The sequence below is a fragment of the Narcine bancroftii genome, chromosome 3, assembly GCF_036971445.1.
Source record: "Narcine bancroftii isolate sNarBan1 chromosome 3, sNarBan1.hap1, whole genome shotgun sequence".
In the NCBI taxonomy this organism is placed as follows: domain Eukaryota; kingdom Metazoa; phylum Chordata; class Chondrichthyes; order Torpediniformes; family Narcinidae; genus Narcine; species Narcine bancroftii.
This window is the reverse complement of record NC_091471.1, coordinates 213,015,681-213,027,637: the sequence shown is the minus strand read 5'-3', so window position 1 is coordinate 213,027,637 and position 11,957 is coordinate 213,015,681. Positions and strand designations below refer to the sequence as shown.

The 11,957-nt window shown below is 48.9% G+C and overlaps 1 protein-coding gene across 2 annotated transcripts; it reads right to left on the bottom strand.

The window, feature by feature from the left end:
- Nucleotides 1-1,574: 1,574 nt before the first annotated feature.
- LOC138756374 (uncharacterized) lies at nt 1,575-8,853 on the bottom strand. 2 transcript variants are annotated; one of them, XR_011353029.1, is made up of 2 exons: nt 8,786-8,853; nt 1,575-1,882 (listed from the first exon to the last, which is right to left on the bottom strand). XR_011353029.1 is itself a non-coding variant. In XM_069922882.1 (2 exons), exon 2 carries the CDS (start codon nt 4,374-4,376, stop codon nt 3,432-3,434), a length of 945 nt encoding a protein of 314 aa, XP_069778983.1. In that variant the 5' UTR covers nt 4,377-4,396; nt 8,786-8,838; the 3' UTR covers nt 1,575-3,431. The 2 variants fall into 2 exon arrangements, 1 of the variants encoding a protein (XP_069778983.1); XM_069922882.1 differs by having other exon boundaries at nt 1,575-4,396; nt 8,786-8,838.
- Nucleotides 8,854-11,957: the final 3,104 nt, after the last annotated feature.

The following is an 11,957-nucleotide window of genomic DNA, read 5'->3' as shown; positions in this document are numbered from 1 at the left end:
TGGCAATTACTTGGAAAAATGAGACTGATTTGAGTATTCAGAGATGGCATATGGAGATGAGATCTTGTATTCCACTGGAAAAGATAACATATAATTTATGTGATAATTATCTTTTTTGTTGTAAAACTTGGAACCCGTATTTGGATTATATGGGGTTGAATTATTAAATCCTCTTCCCGCACAAGTAGTGGTGTTACTCCAAATCATGGTAACTGATGAATTTTGTTGTTATGTGATATCTTTCTTTTTCCTTTTTTTTTTGGGTAAGTTGGAGGGGGTTGGGCTGGGTTAGTGGTGGGGTTTGTAGGGGATTAGTTTTAAAATATAATGTATGTATTTTTTGTATTGTTCTTTTAAGTTTTATTTATTAATTGTATGTTTCAACATATGGCATCATGATTCAATAAACAAAATTTTCAAAAAAAAGTAATCTTTTAATTTGAACTTTGGTGACAGAAGAGTGTGTAGGGGAACACATTAGGTGTTTTTAAACTGCCCTGTAAAATGGGATTAACTGGGCAATTTTCCCATTCACAGGACAGTTTGAAAGGGTCAGACACAGTTAGGAATGTTGGAAATCAACTGGATCCCTACCCTACCTTGGAGGTAGTCAGGGAACCAATTAAAACTTACCTAGGTCATGCATTCCCGTGGCTTGAAAGTGAAAATGTCTGACCCAGTTACTCCTGTGATGTCACCGCTTGTGCGCTGGCGTCATGGAATCTCTGGCAGAAGGGGAAAGAGGGGTCGCTGGCAGGGAAGAGGGGATCCTGCAGTCAGCGGGGCTGGGGGTGGGGGGATGCCATGATTGGCAGGCTGGTGGGAGGAAAGCCGTGATTGGCGGGCTGGGGGAATGCTGCAATCAGTGGGCTAGGCAGGGGAATACCACGATCGGCAGGCCGGGAAGGGGAGGCAGAGGGGTTGGCTGCCACGGGGGTAGAGGGGTTGGCTGCCATGGGGTGCAATTGACAGTGGGAGGGAGGTGCAACTGGTAGGGGTTGACTGACAGCTTGTTGGGGGGACGGGGAGACTAGTTTGCGTGACATGTCACTGCGTCATTGCGGGGGCGGGATCTCCTTTAAATCCCCGGGTTGGCGATTTTCTGGGGCTATTCCCCCCCCCCCCCCCTCCTGGGCCCCAGGAAGGCTACCAGGGTGCTGCAGCTTAAAATTATCTATTAGGTCCAGTAATCAGAATGCCATTAGTTTCAAGATAATTATGGAAAGGAATATCAGTCTGTCCTTGGTTTCATATTCTATATTGGAGAAAGGTCAATTTTAAGGAAATGAGTAAGTAATCTGCTAAGCGTGGATTGAGACAGGTTGTTTTCTGGTAAGTGCTTGGGAAGTGGGAAGCTTTTAAAAATGAAATTTAGAGAGTACAGAATTTGCATGTTCCTGTCTTGGTTTAAGAGAGATATTATCAATGGTTGTGGTAAAATCATGAAACAGTTGTTACATTCTCTGATAACACCAACAATTTATGTTATCATCTTAATGCAACTGAAGAGCCATAACTCTGTATAATTGGCAGCTGTTGGAGACCCAGTACTAATGTGAGTGTGACGCTATTATTGGATTTTAACCTCTCCCCCTCTTCCCCTCCCCCCCCCCCCCACCTTTGGGGTGACATGATAGTCGGCTGCCCTGGTGTCTATCGTCCTTCGAACTGATCCTTAGGGGTCTGCGACTCTCCTGAGTTGTTCACGATTCCAGCCGGTGAAAGGTCCCTGGTGGCCACTGAGTCTTTCCGTCCATCCCTGAATGTGACAAATGTGTCGTGGGGGTTCGCGTGGGTCCATTTTGAGGGGCCTGCAGTGCTTCTGGAGGAGCTCCAGTCGTGGTGTCATCAACCCATCTCGGCAGCACCATGCCAGTCGCAGCTTTCCTCGAAAAGGAAAACATACGGTCATGTTGTATTGTATTAGTGGCGGTACACAACAGCGAGTGTATAGAATGTAAAGCCTCCGGTAACACATCTTGCCATGGGTAGGTCTTTTGCCCTGAAGGTCAACAGGATGGTTTTCCTGATAGTGGCATTTTCCCTTTCTACTTGCCCATTATCCCTGGGATTGTAGCTTGTGGAGCGGCTAAGGCAGTGCCTCTATCCTGTAGGTACTGCTGGTCTTCGGCACTTATAAAGGCGGCACTCCTGTCTGTGTGTATATAGCTGGGGAACCTGCACATGCTGAAAATAGATTGTAGGCACTTTATTACCGTAGCTGCTGATGCGTCAGGGAATGGGATTGCAAAAGGGAAATGGGAGTGTTCGTCTATGGCATTAAGGAAATAGACGTTCCTGTTGTAGGAAGGAAGCGGGCCTTTAAAGTCCACGCTGAGGCGCTCGAAAGGACTAGTAGCTTTTATCAGTGTGGCCTAATCCGGCTGATAAAACTGCATTTTGCATTCGGCGCAGATGGGACAGCCCTTGTTTACTTTCCTTACTTCCTCAACTGAGAATGGGAGAGTTTGGATTCTTATGAAGTGGAACAGTCTAGCGACTCCCAGGTGGCCCAGCTCATTGTGCAAGCTCTTCAGTTGGAACCTGTGGTTGAGGGCCGCACAGGTGCCCCTGGACAGTGCATCTGGGGGCTCATTGAACTCCTTGGGTGGTATAGAATGGCGTAATTATGCGTAGACAATTTTATCCTCCAGCACAAGATTTTATTGTTGTTTTAATTTCCTCGTTCTGGTTGTCGAACATAAAAACCACGGATCGTTGGTCCATGACAAGGGTGAATCGTTTACATGCCAGATAATGTCTCCAGTGCCTTACAACTTCCACAATGGCTTGAGCCTCCTTTTCCACTCCTGAGTGTCTTACTTCTGACCCCTGTTGGGTCCACGAGAAAATGGCTACCGGTCGCCCCTACTGGTTCAATGTGGCAGCTAGCGCTACATCTGAGGCATTGGTCTCCACTTGGAATGGGATTGTCTAATATATGGACTACAGGGTTGCTTTTGCCATCAGGTCCCTAATATCTGTGAAGGCTTTGATAGCTGCTGGGCAGAGGGGGGAAGCTGAGGCTTTTATGAGTGGGCAGGCCCTGTCGGTGTATTTGGGGACCCACTGTACATAATATGCGTAAAGTCCCAAACATCTCTTTAAGGTTTTCTGTGTGTGTCGAACTGGGAGGTCTAGGAGTGGGCGCATGCGGACAGGGTAAGGGCTGACTTCCCCATTCTGTACCACATATCCCAGGATGGCAGGATTCCTAGTGCTAAAGACACATTTGTCCCTAACATATGTTAGATTGCGTTCCTCTGCTGCCTGAAAAAACATTTTAGATTAATGTCATCGTCAGCTTGTGAGTGGCTGCAAATTGTAACATTGTCCAGGTTTGGGAACGCAGTCTACTCATCTACTATGCGGTCTATTTCCTGCTGGAACAGGGACACCCCATTGGTGATGCCAAAGGGGAAACAGAGAAACTAATACAGCCTGCCATCCGCCTCGAACGCTGTGTATATGTGATCGCTTTCTCTAATGGGTAACTGATGATACGCTGCCTTGAGGTCAATAGTGGAGAACACTTTATACTGAGCAATGCTGTTTACCATGTTCGCAATACATGATAGTGGGTAGGCATCCAGCTGCGTAAATTTGTTGATCGTCTGACTGTAATACACCACCATTCGCTGCTTCTTCCCTGACTTCACTACAACGACCTGTACGCTCCAGGGGCTGGAGCTCTTCTCTATAATGCCCTCCTGCAGGAGTCTGCGAGCTTCTGCTCTAATGAAATCTCTGAGCCTCGGTCTGTACCTCTTGCTCTTGGTGGCTACTGGGGTGCAGTTGGGAATGAGGTGCGTGAATAGTGGGGGAGGTTCTATGTTCAAGGCCGTCAGGCTACGGTGTGGCCTGTTCTTAAGGAGCAGTGGGGGAAGGGGCCCATTATGTACTATCATGATACTTTTCAATTGGCACTGAAAGTCCAGCCCCAGCAGGACGGGGGCACAGAGGCGTGGGAGAACTAGCAACTTAAATTCTTCGTACACTGTGCCCTGTATTTCCAGTGTGACCCTGCAGAAATGTTTTCCTTTAGCTATGTGTCTGCTGGACTCTAACAAAATCTGGTGGTCACTCGGGTACATGTTTAGAACAAGGCATTCTACCAGCCCCCGGTCTATGAAACTTTTAGTACTCCCACTATCCATCAAGCAATTTTCTTTTGAGCCGTTAATTTTAATACTAACAGTAGCATCCGATAAATTGTGTGGACTCGCCTGATTCAAACCCAGAGAGGCCAGCATGGCATGTCCTCTGTTCTGGTAGTACTCGGCATCCTGGTTGTGGTAGTACTCTGTATCGCATTCATCCTCCGATGGTGGTGTCCTCTGTCCGGCATCCTTTGCCCGACATGGCCGGCTGCACATGGCACTCTATTTCTGTCGACCTGATGAGGAGGAAGAAGAAGGGCTTTGGTTGGATCCTTGAGGCTTCTGCAGGCTTTCGCATAATGTCCTCTCTTTCCACATTTTGAACAGTCCTTTTCTCTAGCCTGGCAGTGAGCTCTGAGGTGGTTGCACTGCCCGCAAAAAAGGTACTTGGAGCGCTCCAGTGGGGCTGCTGCTGCTTTGTGCTGCCCTTGAGCACTTGTATTCCTCTCCTTGTGAGGGGGCTAACAAGTCCAGTTCTCTCCTAGAGTCCTCCAAAGCCTCCTCAATAGTCTCTGCCTCTTCCAGCCTGACTATCCCTTTTTCCAGCAGCTTTAGTCTGATTTCTGTAGTTCTGACGCTCGCTACAATCCTGTCACTTACAAGGTCATCCGCATACTCTTGGGCTGATACTGCTTTAAAAGTACACGCCCTTTCTAGGTCTTTCAGGAAGAGGATGAAATCTCTTAACAGACTCTCCCGCTTGCTGTGACCTGGTCATGAGTCTGTGTCTGGAGTGGAGCTCGCTGTGCCCTTTATTATAATGTCTCTGTAAGGTGCTCATAGCCTCTTGGTAGGACTTAGCATCCCTGCATAAGGGAGTACGGGCGATTTCCCCCAGCTGCACTATCAGTAACATTAACATCTCTTCCTCCGACGTCCCATCAACCCCCACATAATTTAAAAAACACTTCTGCCACCGGCTGAAGTGCGTGCTTGCTCTAGGGGTTCTGGGGTCCAGTTCCAGTCTGTCTGGCCTCAGCACTTGGGTGAACCTAAGCCTCTGATCCAGTGGGCTGGTGGGGGGGGCGCATACTGAGCCTGATCCCTTCCCCATACAGCCACTTGGTCCTGGGGAAGCGTGTGCGCCCTCTGGGGAATTGAGGTTAGCTGGGGTTGTCTCAGGGGTAGCAACCTATCCATGCGGTCCTGGTAGTAGATCGTGATTGGGAGGGTGACTTGCCATGCACCTTCTTCCCGCTCTTGTCCTGATCCTTGATTATAAATCAGTAACCCAGGGGTTGCATAGCCAGTCCTGGTTCCGGTTAATTAACTAACATGCAGGGATCTTGGCTGCTCTTTACCTGCTCCAAGATACTTCTGTCCCCCTTGTAGTTCACGGTCGCTGGGTGAGTCCCTCTCTCCACTGCGATTTCAGTCCTGCAGCTCTCCAACTGGTCCATACTCGGTTGTACATGTGTGGGACCCATCTCCGTTTCCAGGTCCTTAGATCGGGTTTCGGTGGAGTCGGGAGCATGGGCGAGGGCAGAAGTAGCTTCCATCCTCGTTATATATTAGTCTATTAAATTGTATTGTGACTAACAACAACCACACAAGCCAGAGTGCAAGTTAAATGCTAGTTTTAATAGACTAATATATACAGCTATGTCTTGTCCCTGTGCAAGCCTAGGTCAGAATGGGGGAGCCTAGCTCTGGTTTGCTTTAAATACAAGGTCATCAGATGGTGGCCCCTGGTGACCAAGTGGTGTAATAGAATATCACCACACTAACGACTCGGGTTCTAATCTGGTGCTGTCTGTAAGGAGTTTGTACATTCTCCCTGTATCTCTGTAGGTTTTCCCTGGGGTCTCCAGTTTTCTCCCACCCTCCAAAAACATAGGTTAATTTGGGTGTAATTAGGTAGCTCAAGTTTAAATGGCCAGAATCATCTTCTAACAATTATTTATTTGTAAATAATTTTTAAAAAGCAGAAGAGTAAGAGATAGTGGAGTCTCCTGTTGATAGGAGATTTGGAGAGAGGCTTGTTTTCTGCGAATGAACTCTTGAGTGATTTGCTTACTTTGAACCATCAGGGCAGCTCCATTTTAGATACATAGCTTGTATTTTGTAATCAAATTTCGGTGTCTCTTTGCAGATGGTAGTTCTTTGCTGTGTGTCTGTTTCTTGCATTCAATGTAGGATCTGATTACCTGTGACACTTTCAGTGTTGTCCATTTCCTTTAGATTTGACTAAATTGTCATAACTTATCTAAAATATCTAAATTATATTTTATTTTCTGAGGGTTTGGATTTCTTTAATGACATTTGGATCCTCCACTTCAGAAACTGTTCACATGTTGGTTAACCACCGAGTAGGTAAACTGTGGTTCGTTATCTTGGTTTAAAATTGAGGCAAAAGTTTGACAGACATTTAATTACAACATCAGTCAACACAGGATATGGTCTCATTGAACCTCACCATGTACTGTTCCCTATGATGAGGTGAAACTCAAAAGTCTATAAATACTGTGATTGTAATTAAAACATAAAAATGCTGGAGGAATTCAGCAGGTCATGCGGTGTCCATAATGGAATCAACATTTCAGGCCTGAGCCTTTCTTCAAGAAATAAGCAAACAAGCAGGCAGGTGCCTGAATGAAGAATGGTTCCTTGGTTAAATCATGGCATGCACAAGGACTTATGTTGGAGTTCCTTTCTTCTGTACACTAGACTTGGCCATGCATGTGCCATCTTTTGTGCTTTGCTGCATTTAACGATGTTTGATTGAAAATATATTGAGGTAATTTTTTCTTAACATTAATATACTTTCCTTGTGTCACAACAATCTTTGCTCACTAGCTTTTCTCCATTTCTTTATCGCTTCACTCCAGTATTGCTGAGCAATATATCCTGCTTTGTGCTAAACATTGCAATGGAGTAAAGCTATTTTTACTATTTTTTAACAGGTCACTTGCCTTTATTTTCTTATTTTCTTATGTTTTAATAGATGGAGCATGTTTTCTCTGCATGGAACATGATCGAGAAACACTTTCTTGCCTTTTTAGATGAAGATGTTGCCATTTTGAAGCATCACTCTCAGTAACACCTTGGATGCACAAGTAAAACCATTGAACCAAAAGTGGTTTCAAGTGGCCTTTGATTACTTTCCACTCTAATTTTCTTTCTACGCCCTATTGGTCAAATTTCCCCAAACATACCCTTCAATTTGTGATTATTTGGCCTGTGATAGTACAGATTTTATCACCAATGTGTATATGTACAGATTGTAGTGTAGGGTGACTGTGATTGGCTGAGAGCGTAGCCACGCCTACTGGCAGGTCTTAAAGGATTGCTCCTAGCCAGACCAGGTCATTCTGGACTGGTCGACCTACTTGTGATATGCTCCAGTCTTTTAGTTAATAAAAGCCTTGGTTTGGATCAGCAAGTCTTTGGTTCTTTCGACGCGCTCATCAATTTTATTAACTAGAAAGTTTTGAAGTGATGGAGCTTACGGCTGGAACGCCTCGACATCGACCCACAGTCAGCTACAGCCTCGAATGACTTTAAGCACTGGGTGAGATGCTTTGAAACATACTTACAACTCTCTGATCCTGCTGTGATAGAGGATAGCCATTGACTACTAATATTGATGACTATGGTGTCCCTGAGAGTCTATCAGAGTGTCCAGGATGCGACCACTTACGCTGCAGCCATGAAGGTGCTAAAAGGGCTCTACGAGCGACTGGTGAATAGGGTCTACGCTCAGTACAAACTTGCGACAAGGAGGCAACAGCCCGGTGAATCCTGTAGAGCTTGTATTCAGGCACTAAGGGCAATGGCAGGGACTGTGCCTGCACAGACAGAACTGCTGCAGAGACCACAGACGATTTCATTCAGGATGCCTATGTGGCTGGGGTTCGATCGAATGAGGTGAGGCAGCACCTGCTAGAGCACAGGGGAGAAAACCGAGAGGGGGTGAACTCTCGGGGCTGGACCCCACGGTCTGATGTGAGTAGGATGCCCTCCCTCTACCTAACTACCCCCCGGCACACCGACGGCCTGTCGGCTGCCACTACGTGGCCCGATGCGACCCCAAAGTGTTATTTCTGCAGGAGGGACAAGCACAGCAGGTCCCAGTGCCCGGCGAGTAAAGCCAGGTGCCAGAAGTGCCTTAAAAAGAGCCACTTTGCTGTAATCTGTCGCTCCAAAATGGCCACCGTCAAAGATAGTGCCTCATGTGTAGCCCAACCTCCTAGTCAAACACTTCTTCCTCAGAGCTCTCTTCCAATGAGAGCAAGGGCTCCAATGCGCGGCAGTGCCTGACGTCATGGGGCAAATGCCGAGCATGGAAGGTACAACCCACTCTCACTGCAATGACATTCACCCTCCCTCATGAAGCAACGTCCGACCAGGGCCTAGCCCCGAACTCAACGGCAGCCACTACCACTGAGCCTGCTGCCGCCACTACCGCTGAGCCCACGGCCAATGCTGCCAACCAGGGACTCACTGCCGCTACCGATGCTACCAATTGGGGACCCGCCACCCCCGAGGCAGCCGGCCCCGTTACCCACCGATGCTGCCAAGCAGGGACACGTCGCCGCAACCGATGCTACCGACCTGGTACCTACCACCGCGACCGCTGACAACCACCTCACCGGTGACAGCAAGCAGCGACCCCCAGCACTTACCTTTGGCTGGCTGACACCCCCAGCAGGCTGCAGGCAGCAACACCAACCCCTCGATACTGTCTCTTCAGTCCCAACTGTTTCTGTGACATCATCAAGCACACGTTGCGTGACGTCATCATGCAGGACTCCACTGTCCTCATTACAAGTCATTGCATCAATAACCCTAGACCAGGACTGCCCCCATCCCCTCACAAAAGCAATGGAACTGATTAAAATACATGGACACTATACCAATTGCTTATTTGACTCGGGGTCAACTGACAGTTTTATCCGCCCAGACCGTTGCAGACTGGCTATTCTCCCCAATGCCCAGAGGATTTCATTAGCGACCAGATCGCACTCAACCGGGGTAAAGGGGAATTGCGTGGCAATTCTGAAAGTCCAGGGCATCATGTTCACAGACTTCAAACTATTAGTCCTTCCCCAATTGTGTGCCCCTGTAATGCTGGGACTGAATTTTCAGTGCCAGTTTCAAACCATTTCTCTGCACTTTGGGGAGCCTCAGGCTCCACTCTATATCTGTAACCACTCCACCCTGGAAGCCTCCCGAGCCACCCGCCCTGGGGCCTCATCTGTAGCCTCTCCACCCTCCAAGTTGCTCCGCCAGCACTCTTCGCAAATCTCACCCCTGGCTGGAAGCGTGTGGCCACCAAAAGCCAGCAATATAGTTATGAACACAGGAAATTTATCACAAGTGAGGTGCGCAGCCTGCTAGATGAGGGCATTATCGAACCTAGCTCAAGTACCTGGAAGGCCCAGGTGGTGGTTTTTAAAAACGGGGAGAAGCCGCGGATGGTGGTTGACTACAGCCAGACAATCAACCACTTCACGATTCTGGATGCATACTCCCTTCCACAGATCACGGATGTGGTGAATCAGATCGCCCAATACCGCATATTCTTCAGCATTGACTTGCATTCGGCCTATCACCAGCTCCCGATCCGCCGAGAAGACCGACCTTTCACGGTCTTCGAAGTGAATGGGCGGCTGTATCAATTCCTCAGGGTACCCTTTGGTGTCACCAATGGCGTCGCAGTCTTCCAGAAGGAAATAGACCAGATGGTAGACCAGAACAGGCTGACTGTTACTTTCCCGTATATGGACAATGTCACCATCTGCCGCCATGACACGGAGGATCATGATGCCAACCTTCAGAAATTTTTTCATACTGCAACTCGGCTGCACTTGACCTACAATTTCGACAAGTGTGTCTTCCGGACCACTCGGCTCGCAATTCTGGGTTGCGAGGTGGAGAACAGGGTGGTCATGCCGGACCCTGATCACATGGACGCCCCCATACCCAGAAGGCACTCAGACGCTGCCTGAGCTTTTTCTCCTACTATGCCCAATGGGTTCCACAGTATGCCGACAAGGCACAGCCACTGATCAAGACCACTTCCTTCCCTCTTTCAACCAAACCCAGAGCGGCCTTCAACCGCATCAAATCGGACATCACCACTGCAACCCTGCACGCCATTGATGAGTCCATCCATTCCAAGTCGAGCGATACGTCCGACTTTGCACTGGCAGCCACTTAGAACCAGGCCGGCCAGCTGGTAGCCTTCTTCTCCAGAACCCTCCAGGGTCCTGAGAGCCGACACTCCTCTGTCAAGAAGTAGACTCAGGCTATAGTCGAAGCAGTACGTCGTTGGAGACACTACCTCACTGGCAGGCGCTTTACACTGCTGGTCTCCTTCATGTTTAGCAATACCCAGCGAGATAAGATCAAGAATGACAAAATCGCCAGGTGGAGAATCGAGCTCTCCACCTTTAATTATGACATTCTGTATCGGCCTGGTAAACTCAACGGCCTGGTAAACTCAACGACCCGCCAGTTGCGCTTTCTAGGGGGACTTGCGCCAACATACAACTGGACAGGCTGCAGAGACTCCATGAGGAGCTCTGTCATCCAGGGGTCAATAGGTTCCCGCACTTTGTCGAAGCTAGCAACCTGCCCTACACAATTGAGATTCGTTCCATGACCCGAGCCTGCCCAGTGTGCGCTGAGTGCAAGCCCCACTTCTTCCGTCCGGAGAACACCCACGTCATCAAAGCCACCCGCCCCTTTGTGCATCTCAGCATGGACTTCAAGGGGCCAACTGTAATACCTACCTCCTTACGGCCATTGACGAGTACTCCCGCTTCCCGTTCATTGTGCCCTGCTCAGACATGACCGACTCCTCAGTCATAGAGGGCCTGCACAGCATCTTCGCCATCTTTGGGTACCCCAGTTACATCCACAGTGACAGGGGATCCTCGTTTGAGCACAGAGCTGCGGCAGTACCTTCTGGAGCGTGGAATTGCTTCAAGCAGGACCACCAGCTATAACCCACGCGGTAATGGGCAAGTCGAAAGAGAGAATGCCATTGTCTGGAAAGCGGTTACTCTTGGCCTCCGGTCCAAGGGTCTCCCCACCTCTCACTGGCAGGATGTGCTCACTAGTGTCCTACACTCCATCCGCTCACTCCCTTCTATGCACCGCGACCAATGCCACCCCCCATGAAGGGATGTTCTCTTTCCCGAGGAATTCCGAATCAGGAACAACCATATCGGTGTGGCTCCCGGTACCCAGGCCAGTCCTCCTACGACGCCACGTCCAGTACTCAAAGAACAACCCCTTGGTTGACCAAGTGAATCTGCTCCATGCGAACCCACATTATGCCGACATTGAGTGCCCGGATAGGTGGGAGGACACAATCTCAGTAAGGGACCTATCCCAAGCCGGATCAGGCGCAGCTGTGCTTCCAACCCAACCTCCCCCAAATCCTCCTCCCCTAGGTCAGGTGCTTGAACAGAGGGACCAGCACCACCCCACCAGCTCAGGCCAGACTGTCGATAACGCCGTTGGACAATTGAGCAAAGCAGTGGCCACACCCTAAGAGCCTGCCAGCGACCCCAATCCCAGCACCACGGCGGTCATGCCGGATGGTCAGGCCCCCTGACCGGTACAGCCCCTAACCTCCACCGGGCCCTTTTTTTCTTTTTCTTTTTTTTATATCAGCCCTCCATCCACCCCGGGGTCAGTTCTCAAAGAAGGGGTGAATGTGATAGTACAGATTCTATCACCAATGTGTATAGGTACAAATGGGAGTGTAGGATGACTGTGATTGGCTGAGAGTGTAGCCACACCCACTGACAAGTCTTAAAGGGTTGCTCCTAGCCAGACCAGGTC